Source organism: Anomaloglossus baeobatrachus, chromosome 4 (assembly GCF_048569485.1).
Source record: "Anomaloglossus baeobatrachus isolate aAnoBae1 chromosome 4, aAnoBae1.hap1, whole genome shotgun sequence".
NCBI classification, from domain to species: domain Eukaryota; kingdom Metazoa; phylum Chordata; class Amphibia; order Anura; family Aromobatidae; genus Anomaloglossus; species Anomaloglossus baeobatrachus.
The window spans coordinates 311742751-311762635 of NC_134356.1; the positions used below are offsets into that span (position 1 = coordinate 311742751).

The 19885-nt window shown below is 46.2% G+C and overlaps 1 protein-coding gene across 3 annotated transcripts in view; it reads right to left on the bottom strand.

The window, feature by feature from the left end:
* Positions 1-14235: 14235 nt before the first annotated feature.
* Positions 14236-19885, bottom strand: part of PPHLN1 (periphilin 1) — a 141550-nt gene continuing 135900 nt past the window's right edge. For all 3 annotated transcript variants that reach the window (XM_075344981.1, XM_075344982.1, XM_075344983.1), the window contains exon 10: positions 14236-15818. In XM_075344981.1, the coding sequence (XP_075201096.1) occupies positions 15633-15818 (186 nt within the window). In that variant the 3' untranslated portion in view covers positions 14236-15632. The remainder of the gene's footprint in view (positions 15819-19885) is intronic.

The window sequence follows — 19885 nt, forward strand, 5'->3', positions numbered from 1 at the left end:
ATGACACCCTCATGCACATTTTGCTACGCTAATGTTATAGCAAACTCAGGGAATTCATTGCTGCATTTGATAATTCGGAGGGATAGAAAGTCAGGCTTCCTTTAGCTTTTCCTTCTGTTCATAGACAGCATCTCCAAGAGCAATTTCCCCTCCACGTCTAAGTGTGGAGAGGCAGCTAGTGCGCATGCGTGTGCCGATTTACCCCAGCTGCAGCCTAATTACAGTGTTTCACCTAGTGAGTATGCTCCGCCTGACTGTGCCATTCCTGACGCTAAGTCTTCATTTCGGGATACAGCGCATGCTCCCACACTAAGTGTGAAAAGCCTCTTTGCACAGGTGCTTGCATTCCGTGCCGGGTCTAAGTCCTGTTTTGTGCCTAGACACCATGCTAAAGCTGATAGTCTTTTTTCAGAGACTGTATTTCATGCTACTGAGCATGCTCAGGCACTTACTGCATCAGAGACTATGTCCGGTAATAAACTCTTTGGCCCTGCCCCTGATGTGGGGGTCCCATATAGACCACAGGGCATCAGGTGTCCTCCCAAATGGCTTGCAGAGGCCCACCCCTATGACTTGTCACCGCATTATTGATGGTCAGACGATGACTGGTGAGGTGTTTGGGTCATGGCAGCCATGAGGTCATCATTGAAGTTGCGTTTCCAAATATGACGCTAGTTATGCCACTCATGACGTGTCACTCTACTTTTGTCTCCAGGAGGTGCATTGTGGTTCACCCTGGTTTGGGGCGGACCCAGGTTATAAAAGGGGCTGGAGCCAACAAGGAGGTGCGCAGTCTTCTATTATGCTCCGAAAGAGCACCCCTCCATGTGTTGAACCCATTGCGGCTTTAGGCCAGAGGTAGGCAAGGATAGGGTGTCGATGCAGGCCACCACCACAGTTGGTAACGCAGAACGGTTAAGACCAGCTCCTGTCCTACCAGTCCTGTTTGTGCAGCCCAGTGGCATTAACAGGCCTGCTGCTGATGATGCACCTGCTGTCCACAGGTGTGCCCCTACGCACACGGTCAGCGTACTCAATGGCCCCTGTGTTGTTAACAGGGAGTTCCTGGGCTGGGTGGGCATGTGGACCCTGTGACGCTAACAGGGCTCCCAGTCTCCAGATCCGAATGGCGTCTAACTCGGTTCAGGCTACTATTAGTTTCATAGCCACACAGCTCTGTATCCTCCACCAAACCTTCCAGTTGCCAACCTCTCCTTTTCCAACTGGGAGCACGGTGGACACTGACTGCTGATGGGGATATATACCTTTCTCTTTCTTTTCTTATTAATTTTCGTTATATAGCGGTAACATAGTATATACCACTTTATCCAAATCTGCCAGTCCCACTGTAACAGATGGTGTTTCTTCAGCAAATGTTACTGTTGCTTAACCACCAAATCCACGGACCAAAACTTTTTCCCCTTTCCAACACACCTGTTCCCCTTTCCACCAGCATCTGTCCTTTTTCAACTCATTTTGGTATATGACCAAAAGTGCAACTCTGCAGGGACACCGTACTCAACGCCATCTCAGCACAGCAGCCAGCCCTCGGTCCCTCAGATGTGGACAAGTAAAAGACCATTTCCTCCTATCCATGACAAAGCGTTGAGATTCACTCTGTGCAGCACTGGTGTTTAGTGGAAAAGTAGATCTAAGATTGCGTACCACATTCTGCAGATACTCCTGTATACGTGCGTCCATTTCTATGGCAGGAATTATTTTGCCAAATTTTGTCTTGTACCGGGGATCTAACAGTGTGGCAACCCAGTATTCTGGATTACTTTGAATTCGTACAATCCGAGGGTCATGTTGTAGGTAGTGCAGCAAGAAGGCGCTCATGTGTCTTGTGCATCCAGGAGGACCAAGTCCTTGGTGTGTTGGTGGCAGAGACGTGAGAATCGTGCCTCCTTCCTCTGCCCTCTCCCCACAACCTCGCACAACCGAAATGTGAGCAAGCTCTCACTCATCTGCTGAGTCTTCCATGCCCATCGCCAGTTCGTCCTCCATTTCTTCATGGGCTCCTGCACTTTCATCAACACTTTTTGCTGATACTATGCGCCCTTGTTAATCCCTCTCCCTCACCATGACTGCCGCATAGGTGCCGCTGACCATCTGGACCTCGTAGATCTTGTTATTCCTTCCGCATATGACTCCTCCTGTACTTCCTCCCCTTCCTCTTGTCCCAACACCTGACTCCGAATAATAATTACAGTGTGCTCCATCCTGTAGATGACCAGAATTGTCACGCTGAGAATGACATTGCCAGTGCTAAACATCTTCGTCGACATTTGTAAACTGTGTAGCAGGGTGCATAGGTCCTTGATCTGACACCACTCCAGCAGCGTGATCTGCACCACCTCTGGATCAAGTTATCCCAGGCTATATGTCATAACGTATTGCAGCAGGGTTCGGCGGTGCTGCCACAAACGCTGCAACATGTGCAGATTCAAATTCCTGCGTGTGGGCACATCGCATTTCAGGCGTTTAACCACCAGACCTAAAGACTTCTGTAGCGACGAAAGTTGTTGAGCTGCTGTGTGCGCATGATGGAAGTTTTGACCCTGCCTGACTACTATTCTCTGGAACTGCAGCCTTCCACAGGTATTAATCACCTTGGGCCCTGTGCAATTCCTAATCCCTGTATAGGGGTTAAAGGGTTTCAGGGTTCTAGGGGTCCTGCTTGGTGAGTGGCTTCCCTCTAGCCTATCATTTACAGCCCATCTGAGTGTGTGGATCAAGCAAGGCGTTACACCGTGCTCTCTGCAGAAGGCCATGTGGGCCAGGATAGTGCTTTAAAAATTGCTGGACAACCAGGTTCAACACGTGAACCACACAAGGCACGTGTGTCACATTGTCACAGCGAAGGGCCGCACCCATGTTTGCATCATTGTCGCACCCGGCCTTCCCTGGCTGCTGGTTGAGTGGAGACAACCATTGATGAAACTCGGTCTCCAGAGCTAACCGTCCACAACTTCTCAGCGGTGTGACTCACATTTCCCATACATTTCAAAGTAAAACTTTGACCGCCTGATGGCATTGAGCTCTGCTGCCAGCATAGTAAGGAGGTGTGTGGTAGTCCTTGTGCGCAGTTACAAGGAAGGGTGGCCTGACCACACAGGGTTTGCGCCAAGGTGGAGGACCCACACGAGGTTGAAGAGGCAGAAGCAGTGTATTAACTTCTACATACAGAAGAAGGATTGAAACAACTCGTGGGGACGGCAAGACTTGTACAGCAGACCCTTCTCCATCTCTCCCCACAGTAACCCATTGCCCAGTCAGCGACATGTAACGCCCCTGTCCATGCTTACTGGGCCAATTATCTGTGGTGAAAAGCACCCTGTCACACAGAGTTTCTCAAGGAATCTGTGATGTTTAGTGCGACATGCTGGTGTAGCGCGTGCACGCCTTTGTTGGAGAAGGAGTGGCGCCTGGGCATCGGCTCTTCGGGCACTGCGATGGGCATAAGGTCTCGAAAATCCTCGGTTAAAAAGGTTGGAAAGGCAGCATTTTGGTAGCCAACAGTTTACAGATGCTGAAAGTCAACCTCTAAGCCATGTCATGCCCTTCTAAAAGCATGTAAAACACAGCGAGGGGACTCCAACCACAGTCTCCCTCGTTGCCACAAACTGGGCCACACACACCCCACTTGACTGGCATCGGTTGAGCCCCCTTTTGAAAAAGAAAAAGATGCTTTGCATGAAGCACTCTCAAAAATACGCGTGCCTTTCCCGTCCCCTGGCTGACCCAGGGGAAGAAAAGTCCTCTGAGAGCCATGACTTGTTCATCTTGGTTCTTTTAGAAACACAGCGAGGGGACTCCAACCACAGTCTCCCTCGTTGCCACTAACTGGGCCACACACACCCCACTTGACTGGCATCGGTTGAGCCCCCTTTTGAAAAAGATGCTTTGCATGAAGCACTCTCAAAAATACGCGTGCCTTTCCCGTCCCCTGGCTGACCCAGGGGAAGAAAAGTCCTCTGAGAGCCATGATTTGTTCATTTTGGTTCTTTTAGAAACACAGCGAGGGGACTCCAACCACAGTCTCCCTCGTTGCCACAAACTGGGCCACACACACCCCACTTGACTGGCATCGGTTGAGCCCCCTTTTGAAAAAGAAAAAGATGCTTTGCATGAAGCACTCTCAAAAATACGCGTGCCTTTCCCGTCCCCTGGCTGACCCAGGGGAAGAAAAGTCCTCTGAGAGCCATGACTTGTTCATTTTGGTTCTTTTAGAAACACAGCGAGGGGACTCCAACCACAGTCTCCCTCGTTGCCACTAACTGGGCCACACACACCCCACTTGACTGGCATCGGTTGAGCCCCCTTTTGAAAAAGAAAAAGATGCTTTGCATGAAGCACTCTCAAAAATACGCGTGCCTTTCCCGTCCCCTGGCTGACCCAGGGGAAGAAAAGTCCTCTGAGAGCCATGACTTGTTCATCTTGGTTCTTTTAGAAACACAGCGAGGGGACTCCAACCACAGTCTCCCTCGTTGCCACTAACTGGGCCACACACACCCCACTTGACTGGCATCGGTTGAGCCCCCTTTTGAAAAAGAAAAAGATGCTTTGCATGAAGCACTCTCAAAAATACGCGTGCCTTTCCCGTCCCCTGGCTGACCCAGGGGAAGAAAAGTCCTCTGAGAGCCATGACTTGTTCATCTTGGTTCTTTTAGAAACACAGCGAGGGGACTCCAACCACAGTCTCCCTCGTTGCCACTAACTGGGCCACACACACCCCACTTGACTGGCATCGGTTGAGCCCCCTTTTGAAAAAGAAAAAGATGCTTTGCATGAAGCACTCTCAAAAATACGCGTGCCTTTCCCGTCCCCTGGCTGACCCAGGGGAAGAAAAGTCCTCTGAGAGCCATGTCCACATTGTCAGTGGACAGACACGTGTGCTTATCTGACAGCAGACCCCCAGCAGCACTGAAGACAGGTTCCGAGAGAACGCTGGCTGCAGTACACAACAAGATCCCCAAGGCGTACGTGGCGAGCTCAGGCAATTTATCCAGATTGGAAGCCTAAAATGAGCAGGGCTCAAGTTGCACAATAATGGAATCGATGTTTCCTTGCATATACTCATATATCTGTGTGTCCTCCTCTTTTTCCTTGTCCAGCTCTTTTGTTTTCGCATGAGTATATGTCCTTGTCACTTTCCCATGTGTTGTGAGTTGTTTGTCACCTTTTGGACACCTTTGAGGGTGTTTTCTAGGTGTTTTTATGTGTTTGTGATTGCCTGCCATTGTTCCTATGCAGTTCGAGTTCGGTTCGTCGAACGTTCGACGAGCCGAACTCGAACGGGACCTCCGTTCGGCGAACCGACCTCGAGCCGAGCCGGGACCGGTTCGCTCATCTCTAGTCATGGGTTCCGTATAAAAACCATTAATGGTAAGTAATTGCGTATTTTTCCTACCACCCATGACCGCACCACACAGAGAATTACAAATCATTTTTTAGGGAGGGACAACAGCCTGTAGAACCCTTCTGCCAAAAGTGAGATCAGAAGTGGAAGGTGGATCAAGCCGGTAATATTTATGGAAGGTTGAGAGCGAAGACCATGTTGCTACCTTCCAAATGTGTTTGATGGAGACATTGACTTCTCCGCCCAGGAGGTTGCCACGGCTCTTGTGGAATGAGCTTTCAACCCCTCCGGGACCGACTTGCCTGCGGCGGCATAGGCTAAACTAATAGCCTCTGCAATAGCCAATTTTCTATAACAACCCAAGGGTATGGAAATAAATATAGCAGTAAGGTTGAAAGTACAAAAATCTCCTAGGAGACACTAATACAAACTAAAACTTAACATTTATTAAAGACCTCAATAAAAAGTGAACAGGGTCACCGATAATCGTGATTTATATTAAAGGAACAAAATACACATGGCGTATGATCACAGCCTTATGTGAGTCAATAACGGTGTGTGTGATCTAAGCACAACACATAGTATCTGACTCAAGCCACTCAAGGATCAATGCCAGTGCATACGGCACAGATTAAATCCATGCAAATAGTGGTCACAACGGACCTACTTCACTCCAAAATATTTAGGAGAAGCCCACTATAAAATGGACCTTGGAGTGTACATGGAACATGAGATCCAAACCTAATACTCATAGGAAACCACCCTTCTGCTTTAGCCGATTGTGGCTCAAAAAATCCACTTTGATGTGTAGAGCCGTTAGTGACTGCAGGTGTTCTCCACCAGTTGAAATATACAGAGTGTTGTCTCTAACAGGGCTCTGGAACAAGGTTCCCCTTTATGATTGATGTAAGCCACTCTTACCGAATTGTCCGAGAGAATTCGTACATAGCAACCCATTAACAGGGGTAAAAAGCATAGTATCGCGTGCTCTACTTCGATCAGTTTCTTAAGGTTTGAGGAGGCCTGTTTCTCCCTCTCCGACCACTGCCTTTGAACCAGATGGTCCTTCAGATGAGCCCCCCCCAGCTGCTGGAGCTTGCATCTGTAGTAACAATCTTTGAAACTGAATTCCTCCAGGCTACAACCCTTGTTAGATTTCCTGTGTTCTTCCACTAGAAAAGGGACTGAATCGTTGATCATTTTAACGTTAACTCTGCTGATATTTGTCCCTTTAGAGTCACTTTGCTTTCCAGTATATTCCAGTGCAATTCTCTGGTATGCATTCAAGCCCTGGGAACTGCTGGGATGCACGATGTTAGTGACCCCAGGAGAGACATAACGGCCGACGTACAGTAATTGCTCTCGAGACTTGATTGTAGAGCCGTATTACCTTGTCCTGTGGAAGATGACATTCCTGGGTGTTGGAATCTAGAATGAGTCCTAAGAACATTTGTACCCTGCATGGCCTAGTCTTGATTTTCTTAGATTTAGCAGCCAACCCAGACTTACCATGGTGGTGCAGACTTCCTGTATTTGAATAGCACATTGGTGATAAAGATGCGTCCACTATCAGAAAATTGTTTAGGTAAGGGATTAGTAGCGTGTTCCTCTTCCATAGATGAGCGGTTATGGGTACTTCTCACATAGCGAGATCGCTGCTGAGTCACAGGTTTTGTGACATACCAGTGACCTCATCAGCGATCTCGCTGTGTGTCACACTAAGCAGCGACCTGGCCCCTGCTGTGACTCGCTGATCGTTACACACTGTTCTGGTTCATTATTTGCTCGTTGGTCTCCCGCTGTGCAGCACACATCGGCGTGTTTGACGGCGGGAGACCAACGAGCATCGACTCTGTGTAAGCAGCGTACGCTGGTAACCAGAGTAAATATCGGGTAACTAAGCAAAGCGCTTTACTTAGTAACCCGATGTGTACCCTAGCTACGTATACAGGGAGCCAGCGCTGGCAGCCTGTAAGCGGTGTACGCTGGTAACCAGGGTAAATATCGGGTAACCAAGCAAAGCGCTTTGCTTAGTTACCCGATATTTACCCTGGTTACCAAGCACAGCATCGTCACACGAGTCGCTGGTGAGATCTGACTGTTTGACAGCTCACTAGCGACCCTGTAGCGACGTACCAGCGATCCTGACCAGGTCGTATCGTGGTCGGAATTGCTGGTACGTCGTTTAGTGAGACGATACCCTTACTTCCACTATCAGCTTGGTGAAGATGCGCAGCGCTACTGACAACCCGAAGGGGAGACCTCTGTAGTAGAAGTGTTGTATTGTTCCATTGTTGTATAGGGCCACTTTGAAGAATTTGTGATATTCCCTGTGTATAGGTACATGATATTATGCGTCCTTTAAGTCCAGGACGGCCATCTAATATCCCAGAAGTAGCATCTTTATTGTTGACCTGATGGTTTCCATTTTGAAGGTCTTTAATTTTACATGAACGTTCAGGTCCCTCAGGTTTATTATGGTCCTGAAAGGCCCGTCTGTTTTTTTCATTAAGAAGAGAGGTGAATAATATCCCCTCCCATGCTCCAGGACCTCCAAGAGAACTGAATTCTTTACTAGGGCTAGTACTTGCAATGCCTGTTGCTCCATCAGGAATGTATGGGGAGGTGTTAGTGCGAAACGCTGAGGCAGCAAGTTTTGAAATTCCAACTTTAGGTCGGAGCTTAATAGTGCAAGGATCCAGCTGCTGGTTGAAATTTTCTTCCAGGCAGGAAGAAATAGGGAGAGTCTTCCCCCTGCCTGGGGACACCCATCACTGGAAAAATGTATTTTCCTTCGAGGAAGGACCTTTAAACATGAGGCCTTGGTCTTTCCTTCCTCGGTGGTCTCTAGGGGGTTTTCTACAGGATTCTCTTGTCTTCCGAAAGGCAACATGGAAGGGACATGCTTGGGAACCCCTTCTTATCTCCGGTCTTCTCCAAGATGTCATCTAATACAGAGCCAAACAGGAATTCCCCGTCACAAGGAATAAAACATAGTTTCACCTTAGCCTGCATATCTCCCGGCCAGCATTTAAGCCAGAGAGCCCTACGAGCGGCGTTTGAGAACACCACCGATCTCGCTGCCATCCTTGCTGAGTCCGCTGACACATCAACGGGATCGTGGATAGGATATCCATTCTGACTACCTTGCTACAAAGTTGTTCCCTCAGGTAATTTAGCCAGATTGATAAGGATATCTGGCTGTACACATTGCAGCGATGACTGGTCTTAGGGCCCCTGCTAAAGCTTCCTAGGTCCCCTTTAGGAAACTATCCGCCCTTTTATCCATAAGGTCCTTCAAGATTCCTAAATACTAGAAGGGCAAGGTGAATCTCTTCGACAGTCACATATGGCTTCGGAGCCTTATTCCACGATGTTGTGGCGGATATTTTCTCTTGAAGGATGATGGAAGAAGACGCCACTTTTATGGTTTCTTCCACTCTGTTTTGATGAGGGAACTGATTTTTTCATTTATCGGGAAGGCCCGACACTTGTTCTGCTCGAGGCCCCCGAACATGATGTCCTCCACGGTCTTACAGGTTTTTTCCTTCACTATACCCATTGTGAACCTAACTGCTCTGACCACCCTATCCGTATATTCTTGGGGGAAGCAGTGGTGCCCTCCATATCGGTGTCAGAGGAAGAGGACAAATAGGAGGAGTCTAAGGACTCGCACTCCCCTTCCGACCTGTCTGGTCCACTTGATAGAGGTGACGATTTTCCACGCCTTCTCCTTCCTTCTCATGGGACAGGGGTATTTAAGGAAGCTCTTCACCTCAGATCTAATTACCCTTAGATCGGAGGCAAAGCCAGGGGTTTCCTCACACACAGTCTGCTGAATGCAAGACCGGCATAGATACTTGGGCCAGGCGCTGGGTAACCCTTCCCTACAGAGGGCGCACTACCTGTTCTTAGTCTTCATAAGACTTTTCTTGGGCCTCTCCTAACAAAACACTATAGGAGAAAAAGGGGAAACTTTTGGTAAGTGATCTATGTGAAAGCTCACTTTATAAAGGATATTGCTGACGGTACTGGATAAGGGGGAGAAATCGGGTCAGGTGATGTGTTTCCTCTGGAGGCAGTGGAATCAGTCTTCTTCCATGCCATCCTTACCACGTTGCCCCTTCTGCTGCCAACCTGGTCCGGTTTGCTGGTGGTGATGCTGCTGCTTCTCCTGGGCCTGGTCTGCCTGATCCATCTTCACTGGGGAATAATGTGGCGCTGGAGTTAAAGTGGTCTACTGGGGTCAGACCACACTTTTAAGCAAGTGCAGGACCTGCCAGATACAGCCTCTCCCCCAGGATGCTTCCACCGATGCCTGGAAGTGACCTCTTTTCCTGAATATGTGACTGTGATCACTTGATCCCGGATGCGCATCATCAGAGTGCGCCCATAAGGAAGCGCATCTTGCGCATGCACACCCCGGAAGTATGGCAGTCTGATGGAACACCCCAGGGATGACGCGGCTCGTGCCCGTGCGAATTGTGAAAGACCCCCCTGGGCCCACCGCGGCGCCACCAGGATCCCTCGCTCCAGTCGTAGGGACCCTTCCACTGCCTGTCCCAGGAAGCGAAGCGTGGGTTGGTGAATACTGCTTCAGAGGTTTTCCCTCCAAAGACAGGAAACCAACTGATGAGTAAGAGAGGTAACACCCTTTTATTCAGTAGGTTTCCTGCCCTTGAAAGGGAACCTGTCACCAGATTTGATGATTATAAGCTGCGGCCACCACCAGTAGGCTCTTATCTACAGCATGTTAGAATACTGTATATAAGAGCCCAGACTGATGTGTAGAATGTAAAAGTCATTTTATAATACTCACCTGAGGGGTGGTGCAGTGCAGGCTGGTCAGATGGGTATCTCCATTCTCCGGTACCAGCGCCTCCTCTTTTGGCCATCTTTGTCCTCCTCCTTCGGAAGCCTGAGTGCATGACGCATCCTACGTCATCCACACAAGCAGACACTAGTGTCCTGCGCAGGCGCACTTTGATCTGCCCTGAGGAGGGCAGATCAAAGTATTGTAGTGCGTCTGCGTAAGACCTCCATGCCTGCTTGTGTGCATGACGTAGGACGCGTCATGCACCCAGGCATCAGAGGAAGGAGGACAAAGGTGGCTACAAGAGGAGGCACCGGTACCAGAGAACGGAGACACCCATCCAACCCGTCTGCACTGCACCACCCCTCAAATGAGTATTATGAACACAGCGGTCTGGGCTCTTATATACAGCATGTTATATTGCTGCATATAAGAACCCACTGGTGTTGGCCGCAGCTTATAGTCGCAAAATCTGGTGTCAGGTTGCCTTTGGAGGGCAGATCCCCTCTCTACGTGGTGCTGTCATGGGTAGTAGGAAAAACTAAGGTATTTGAAAAGACACTTGATTTATTGATGTGCAAAAGATAGAAAGTAGTGGACAACCTCTAGCTATGTTCTTGTCTAATAAGCATCCTGATATATAATACAACGTAAGGCTAGGTTCACACACTGCGTTTTTTTGACGCTGCGTTTTTGTGCGTTTTTTGCGGCAAAAACTGCACAAAAACGCACCCGCGGCAAAAAAACACGCGTTTTGCCGCAATTTGGTGCGTTTTTTTTCCGCTTCTTTATGCGTTTTTGCTCACTGCGTCTTTATGCGTTTTTTATCAGTGAACAAAAAAAAAGGTCTGATGTCATTTCCTTCTTCAATGTGTTCTTCATTCTCCACTAGTGTATGCAGAAGAGCAGACAGCTGCAGAACTACAAGGCTCAGCATACTCCATCCAATAGTGTATGCAGGAGAGCAGACAGCAGCTGCAGAACTACAAGGCTCAGCATGCTCCATCCAGGACTGTATGCTTGAGGGAGAGTCAGGGGGAGCAGACCTACAAGGCTCAGCATCCTCCATCCAATAGTGTATGCAGGAGAGCAGACAGCAGCTGTCGAACTACAAGGCTCAGCATCCTCCTTCCAGGACTGTATGCAGGATTTCTTTGCCCCCCCCAAACAAAAAAAATGACGTGGGCTTCGCTATAATTTTGTATGCTAGCCGGGTACAGCAGGCAGGTACGGGCTGCCCCCAACCCCCAGCTGCCTATTTGTACCCGGCTGGGAACCAAAAATATAGGGAAGCCCTTTTTTTTTTTAAATTATTTCATGAATTTCATGAAATAATTTTAAAAAAAAAAATGACGTGAGCTTCGCCCAATTTTTGAGTCCAGCCGGGTACAACTAGGCAGCTGGGGATTGGAATCCACAGTGCAGGGTGCCCATGCTTTCTGGGCACCCCCGCAGCCACCCCAGAAAATGGCGCTTTCATAGAAGCGCCATCTTCTGGCGCTGTATCCAACTCTTCCAGCTGCCCTGATGCCGGGTGGCTCGCTGGGTAATAATGGGGTTAGGGCTAGCTGTATAGCTGGCCCTAAGCCCGAAATTCATGGTGTCACGCCAATATTAGACATGGCCACCATGAATTTCTAGTAAAGATAAAAATATTTTTCTGTGTGTTGTGTTTTTTTTTTATTAGAAAGAAAACAACACAATTAGTGACTCCATCTTTATTGAAATAAAGAACCCCCCCTCCGCAGTAATCCTGGGTCAGAGTCCCGCGCCGTCCAATCCGGATCCAATATCATCTGATCGGTTTGCTGGAAGGTAAAGCGATCAGATGATGCGTCAGTATCAAGTGCCTGAATCCCATCACACATCAGCTGATTGTATAAAAGCCGTTTATACAATCAGCAGATGCATCGGTGCAAAAAAAAAATAAAAAATAAATAATACTCACTTATGTGCTGATTACCGGCAGCTCCTGGAGCGATGGGGAGGGAGTCTGATCCCGTCCGATCGCTGCAGCAGCTGCCGGTAATCAGGGATGAAGTCTCCTGACGCATCCGCTGATACCGGCCGGGCGCCCGCGTCACCGCGATACTTACGATCACCTGATGCGTCAGGTGACTGCATCAGGTGATCCATCGCCAGGTCCTGCATCCATCGGAGGTTTCCCGGCCGTCTGCACACAGCCGGAGCGGGGGTGGCGATATCGTGAGAGGAGATGGGAGCGGGCATGGCACCGGGACCCTGCAGACAGGTGAGTATAACTTTTTTTTTTTTTCTACTGTTAACTTTTGTTTTCGCAGCCGCTTCCACCTCCCGCCCAGACATGGCGCCGCACGGCAGCATACATGCACAGGACGGGAGGTGGAAGCGGCGGTGACGGTACCGGGAGGATTCACGCTTCTGTATTTACCGACAGAAGGAATCCTCTTCCTGTACACGTCACTTTACTACCCACCTCCTGCGTTTATAGCTGCGTTTTTGGTCTTAGAAACGCACCAAAACGCAGCTATTTGCGTTTCTCATTGCGTCTTTCAACATCCCATTGAACTCAATGGATGAAAAGCGCAGTGAAAAACGCGGGAATAATTGACATGCTGCTTTTTTGTGGCATCACAAAAACGCAGCTGAAAAAAAACGCTGTGTGCGGACAGCAAAAATGAAAACTCATAGACTTTCCCGGGGAAGCAAAGTCATGCAGTTTTCTGAGCAAAAACGCACCCGAAAACTGCGCAAAAACGCCGCGAAAAACGCACTGTGTGAACTTACCCTAATACTGTGTATTTTATGAGAAATCCATGTATTACATATACAAGACCCCTCCTAGGATTTATCAATTTATCAGATTATGTATACTAACATGATGAATGCTGTAAAAGAAAAATCAGTAAACAATGGCAAAATTATGGATTAACATCCATTCAGTTAATCCAGTTACAACCTGGGCTGCTTTCTTAAGCTGGTGTCACACATAACGACGACGACGACAACGACGTCGCTGCTACGTCACCATTTTCTGTGACGTTGCAGCGACGTCCCGTCGCTGTCGCTGTGTGTGACATCCAGCAACGACCTGGCCCCTGCTGTGAGGTCGCCGGTCGTTGCTGAATGTCCAGCTTCATTTTTTGGTCGTCACTCTCCCGCTGTGACACACACATCGCTGTGTGTGACAGCGAGAGAGCGACGAAATGAAGCGATCAGGAGCCGGCACTGGCAGCTGCGGTAAGCTGTAACCAGCGTAAACATCGGGTAACCAAGGGAAGACCTTTCCCTGGTTACCCGATGTTTACTCTGGTTACCAGCCTCCGCTCTTGCTGCCAGCGCCGGCTCCTGCACTGTGACATGTGGCTGCAGTACACATCGGGTAATTAACCCGATGTATACTGTAGCAAGGAGAGCAAGGAGCCAGCGCTAAGCAGTGCGCGCGGCTCCCTGCTCTGTGACATGTAGCTGCAGCACACATCGGGTTAATTAACCCGATGTGTACTGTACCTAGGAGAGCAAGGAGCCAGCGCTAAGCGCGGCTCCCTGCTCTCTGCACATGTAGCACAGCGACGTTATGATCGCTGCTTCTGCTGTGTTTGACAGCTAAGCAGCGATCATAACAGCGACTTACAAGGTCGCTGTTACGTCACCGAAAATGGTGACGTAACAGCGACGTCGTTGTCGCTTAGTGTGAACCCAGCTTAAAAGGACAAGGTGCAAATTAAGATTCCAAGATTGCAACTAATTGTAGTGATTGTGGCTGAGTATCTGGAGGAGCCGAATTTCCTCAACTGTCCGGGCGCTGCACAATTACACTGACAGCCATGAAGTTACAGGACATTGTCATCTAATGTTGTACAATGAAGGCAAGTCAATGTCTTTACTTGTACATATAGAAATAATTATGGCAAACATTGTGCAAAAAATGCTAAAATGGCAATCCATGCCAAAACGGGCCAGTAGTTATTATGTATTTAAACCACAGCCATTTGACACATTTCCTTTAAATTCATCAAGTATTACTATTTTACTATGTTATAGCACACATTAAATAACCACAATGACTAGAGACGCATCAAACTAATATATGGACCATATGCTATTTATTTCTCAAATATTTTGGAGATTGTTCTAAAATATACAATATCGAATTGATTTAAAAATTCCAAAACTCCTCTTTGTGTGTAAAGTAACAAAATAAATTAGATATATATTCAGAATGAGAGATGTCAGAATCATTTATTAAAGGGGTTATCCGCTATTGTATAACTACTGCTTAACACTAGAACTACTGGACTCGTGACACCTATATAGAAATACATGGTGCAAAGTAGTCAAAATGACTACCTCAGTAGTTCTAGTGTTAAAGGGTTTTATCAAGAATGTGATGGACATGGCGCCTGTGACATTCAAACTGCAGCCGACTTAGTCACGTGTCAGGACAGCGGCACACTGAAGAGATAGAGCTCGAAATGTATCTCAATTGTCAGAGGAGTTGCCTCCAGAAGCACTAAAACCCATACGCAGGGAACATGAGACGGAATAAATGTTTTCACTGACTAAGCACAGATATCTGTTCTATAGAGCATTAAGGCCAGAGAAACCTACCCCTCTGCTAGTGTGTTCAGTCAATTCTGCCTTCTGTGCACAGTGCAGCTCATCAGCTGAGAGGTATCGCTTATGATGGCAGCTCTTCTGACAACTGAGATCTGTGTTGAGCTCTGATTCATCCATGTTCAGCTATCCTGAAACATAACTAGATCTCCTGCAATTTCACAGGCGCCATGTTTATCACATTATTAAAAAATGCCTTTAATCAACCAAGAGCCCTATAGAAGAGAAAAACAATGCATAATCCTCTCCTGCAGCAGTGATGTTCCGGCAATGTCGGTGCTGTTGTTCCCAGTGGGCCATGTGGTGGTGTGTTATGTGCCTGGCCACAGCCTTTGCTATTTCACCAGAAAGGACAACTGAAGCTGCAGCTGTGAAGTGACACAACAATATGGCATCACACTGCTGGAACAGCGGCACAGCGCGTATTGATTATACATTGCATATAGTTTCTGTAGGGCTCTGAATTGATTAAGCAGGGGCTGTCCCGTAGTGAACAATCACTTTAAGTAGTTGGCAAATTCTTGAAATATTCTACAGTTTTTCCATTTGCTTTGTAATTAAAGAGTCTAACAGGTGCATTACTAAGTCACTTTACTGGAAACATAACAACACATTAAAAATAATATGCAGTAAAACAAGTAAAAAAACAAAAAAATAAAAAACAGAAACCTTAAACCTTGTGTAAAATACACATCTATGACTTAATTATTTACATAAGTGTTTAACTGTAGCCTACTGAACAGAACATTTGTACCAGTGAACAAAACCATAAAAGATTACAGTCCGAGAAACATGACAATGTATTTGTATCCAGTTTACAGTCCGAAAAACATACAGTATATTGTGTTTCTAGTTCATGTGCTATGCCATGTCCTGATGTGCAGCATCATATTCTGCAATGTACACCTTCAACTCTTCAATACATCGCTCTCCAATCTCGCTTAAATTCTGCCGCAAAGCAAACTGGACCTGCTTTTCCAGGGAAGGATCTTTTTCTATAAGCATCTTCACCACCATGCCAAAAGTCTCACAGTCCTGCCTGTAGACCTATGCAAAAAATAAAAGTAAGAGTAAGTAACGTTCCAAGGGTTCAAAATATCAAGATCGCTGACAAGAAGCTACTTTTGTTAGTATGAAGCGGGATTATAAGAGGGTAGGCGTCCATGTAACGCCAAGTAACGTGCAAGAGGTTGTAAGACTATGACAGCATCTGATGGGCACCTATTCACCAAATCCATACATGTTATGGGTTCTGTAGGGTTTTAAAATGGGCTTTAAGAATAAAGGATTATATACTACAACACCGCTTCTTACTGTACTTACATGAAGAAATATAATTTTGTCTAAGAACATATTTAGAATAAAAGGAAGGAAATGTAAAGAATATTGACATAGGAACATAGTAGTTAAGATAAATCAGGTTAGAAGCAGAACTAGGAAGTCTATGAATATAAATGATGCGGTGAGAGGCAATAGAAAATTCAAACATAAAAAGTCACTGCTGTCACAAGATAGGGGCGAATTAGAAATGCAGCCCATACAGTCTAACATTTACAGAGGCAAGGCAGCAGACAGGGGTGGGAATAGATGGCAAAACCCCACCTACATATTCCAGCCCCTGTCAATCAAATAGTAGTGCATTTCTGGAGCTTTACTTGCAAATATTACTGTAACAAAACCTCCAATCTCAGAACAAAAGCTATGCTTACATTCAACATCCTGGCACCAGTATAGCACTGGATTTACTTTATATATGAAAATCCTGATGGTTCTTTTTATATATTTATTTTATTATTTTTTTTGCTAGGAAGTTAGAAGGGTTCAAAGTTTATCAGCAATTTCTCATTTTTCAAACAAAATTTACAAAACCAATTTTTTATGAACCACGTCACATTTATAGTGACTTTGAGGGGCCTAGGTGACAGAAAATACTCAAGAGTGACCCAATTCTAAAAACTGCACCTCTCCTTCTTGCCGAAACCACATCCAAGTTTACTAACCCTTTAGGTGTTTCACAAGAATTAAAGCGAAAAATGATTATTAGTTATTTTAGCCCCCAAAAAGTCATTTTCACAAGGGTAACAGGAGAAACTGCACAACAAATTCTGTGGTGTATTTTTGCCTGAGTACGCTGATATATCATATGTGGTGGAAAACTACTGTTTGGATGCCCGGCAGGGCTTGGAAGGGAAGAAGTGCCATTTCACTTTTAAAACGCAAAATCAATAGCTGGTGCATTTGCAGAGCCCCTGATGTGCCTAACAGTGGAAACCCCCTATAAGTGACCCCATTTTGGAAACAACCAATCAAGGAATTTATCTAGAGGTGTAGTGAGCACCTTGAACCCCCAGGTTACTTCACAGAATTTTATAACATTGAGCTGTAAAAATAGAAAAAAAAATATCACATTTTCGTCACAAAAAATGTTGCCCAAGTCCCAATTTTTTTCACAAGGGTAACAGTAAAAATGCACAGTAGAATTTTTTGCGCAGTTTCTCCTGAGTACGTCCGCTTGAACCAATCGTGGGTGTTACAGTAGGGTGTCAACTATAATACATAGCGTATACCCACTGATGATTTCGCTGGCACCCCAGTTAGCCAGCGTGATCGTACCAGCGTACAAGGGTGTATGCGGTAACGCACCTCCCTTGGTGCCGTACATTTACGGCTGATGTCATGAAAAGGTTAATGGCAAAATTATGCCCAATTTGCGCCTTTGCTTTGATGGCTATGCATCCAAAGGGTCAATTCGAGAGTTCACAGTGAAGCCCGGTTCACAAGAAAGTACAAAAAAAAAAAATCATCAGTTTCATCCAGGAGACTCGGACAATTTTTCTCTCACTTGCATTGCATTGATCAATTCAGTAGCTAAATTTCTCTTGATTCATATGTTCATGGCAGTAATGCAGATTCCATTTTTCACATTTTCACTCTTACATATAGCTATTGGATTTTTCAAGTCAGTATTCACACAGCAGTTTCTGCTATTTCATGTATTCCCCTTACATAGTCACTGGTGTGCATACCTTATCTCCCCATAGTTTTTTTTTACATCAGCAGTTAATAATTTGCAAGACCATTTACAGTTTCCTATGTGAGGAATTACATTGTACCTGTAAAAAAACAGATGCTATATGTATGGTATCCATTTTTTTGGGTTCACCCATAGACTTGAAAGGGCGAGTCTCCAATTTATTTTTTTTACTCTGTTTTTTTCCCATACGCAGATTCATCAGTGAGAAAAATCGCACTGCTCTTTTGAATAACATAGGTCCGAGTCTCTATTTTTACAGGCAGCACACGGACCGAAAAGATGTTCTTGCAAAAGAGGTTTTCAAGCCACATGGATTATTACAAAATGATAAACTTGAACCTTGTTACCATGTTAGTGGTAAACTTACATAAAATGCATTTACATTTGTGAAAATTTTAGAAATTTTGCAAAAATGTTGAAAATTTAGCAATTTTCAAACTTTGAATTTTATGACCTTAAACCAGAGAGTTATATCACACAAAATAGTCAATAAATAACATTTCCCACATGTCTACTTTACATCAGTGCAATTATTTAAAGGGAACCTCATGTATAAAGTAAAGCCAGTGCTATACTGGTGCTGGGATTGTTTATCATGTCACAGACAGCAGGAACCCGCTTGTACAGCTACATGATCGTATGTAGCTGACATTTTGGAACATCACTGAAATAGGGATGGGACCACTAGGACGTTTAGAACATGTGCACACATTGAGTATTTGGTCAGTTTTCTTACATCAGTATTTGTAGCTAAAACCAGGAGTGGAACAATCAGAGGAAAAGTATAATAGAAACAAGGGCTCCACTTCTGTATTTATTACCCACCCCTGGTTTTGGCTTACAAATGCTAAGGTAAAAAAAATCACCTAATACTCAATGTGTGCATGTGGCCTTAAAGTCAATAGGCAGTATCTAAGTGGTTAAAGAACAAACTAAGGCTGGTTTCAGATGTCCGTGTTTAATCAGGTACCAGTCACACACATGGTTATGGTCATACGTGTGTCTCACGTGTGACATCCGTGTTTGCATGCGTGTGACATGTACCGGAGAAAACAGGGGTCTGTGAAATAAAAAGATTTTCCATATTTACCTGCTTTCGTCGGCTCTGCTGCCTCCCGCTCCTGACTGCCGCTCATTATATTCATCGATTACTCACCGCACTCAAGACCTGGAAGCCGGAGCATCGCAGGGAAAGCGAGGGATACAGCACCGCCAAGGACAGGCAAGTATTCTTCAGCACAGTGACATCCAGGAGGTCATCGGAGTTCCCAATGAACTCTGATGACATCCTGATGACCCCCGCGACACTCCCGCTGCAGCTTCATGGGTTCATCAGAGTTCAATGGGAACTGTGATGGGTCCCCGATGCTGTCCCCGCAATGTTCCAGCTTCTAGGTTCTCACCACATACACACACACACACACGTATACACTTACATATATCAGTCACACATGGATACACCGAGCGCATACACACATAGCGCACATGCATGTGTATACACACACACAAACACACACACACACACACACACACACATACTCACTCTGCTGTATACTCACCCAGCGATGCGGTCCCTGGCACTGAAGTCCCCAGTGCTGCTCTGGCTTCCAGCTCCAGAAGGTACTGAATCTTCAGTGAGTATAATGAGCAGTGATAAGGAGCGGGAGGCAGCAGAGCCGGAGATAGCAGCTCTGGAGAGTAGTAAATATAGAAAATCTTTTTATTAAAAAAGACCCATATTTTCTCCGGTATGTTTTACACTGATGTCACAAGGATCACATCAGTGTGCGATCCGTGTGACATCCGTGCTGCCGGAGATGTCTGCGTGTGCGCATGCGGGGTCATGAAAGGTCACACGGTCCGTGTGCAAACACGGACGTGTGAGGCACATCAGAGAATAACATGGGTACGTGTGACATCCGTGTTAAAAACGGATGTGACACGTACCTAAAACACGGACGTCTGAAACCAGTCTAACATAGAGCCCCAGAAAGAAGCCAACAGACAAGACCCAGAGTCAGATAATAGCTAGCGTGGTGCGTGTTTGACTTGCTTTGTGTTTTTAATTTGTTTATTTTAA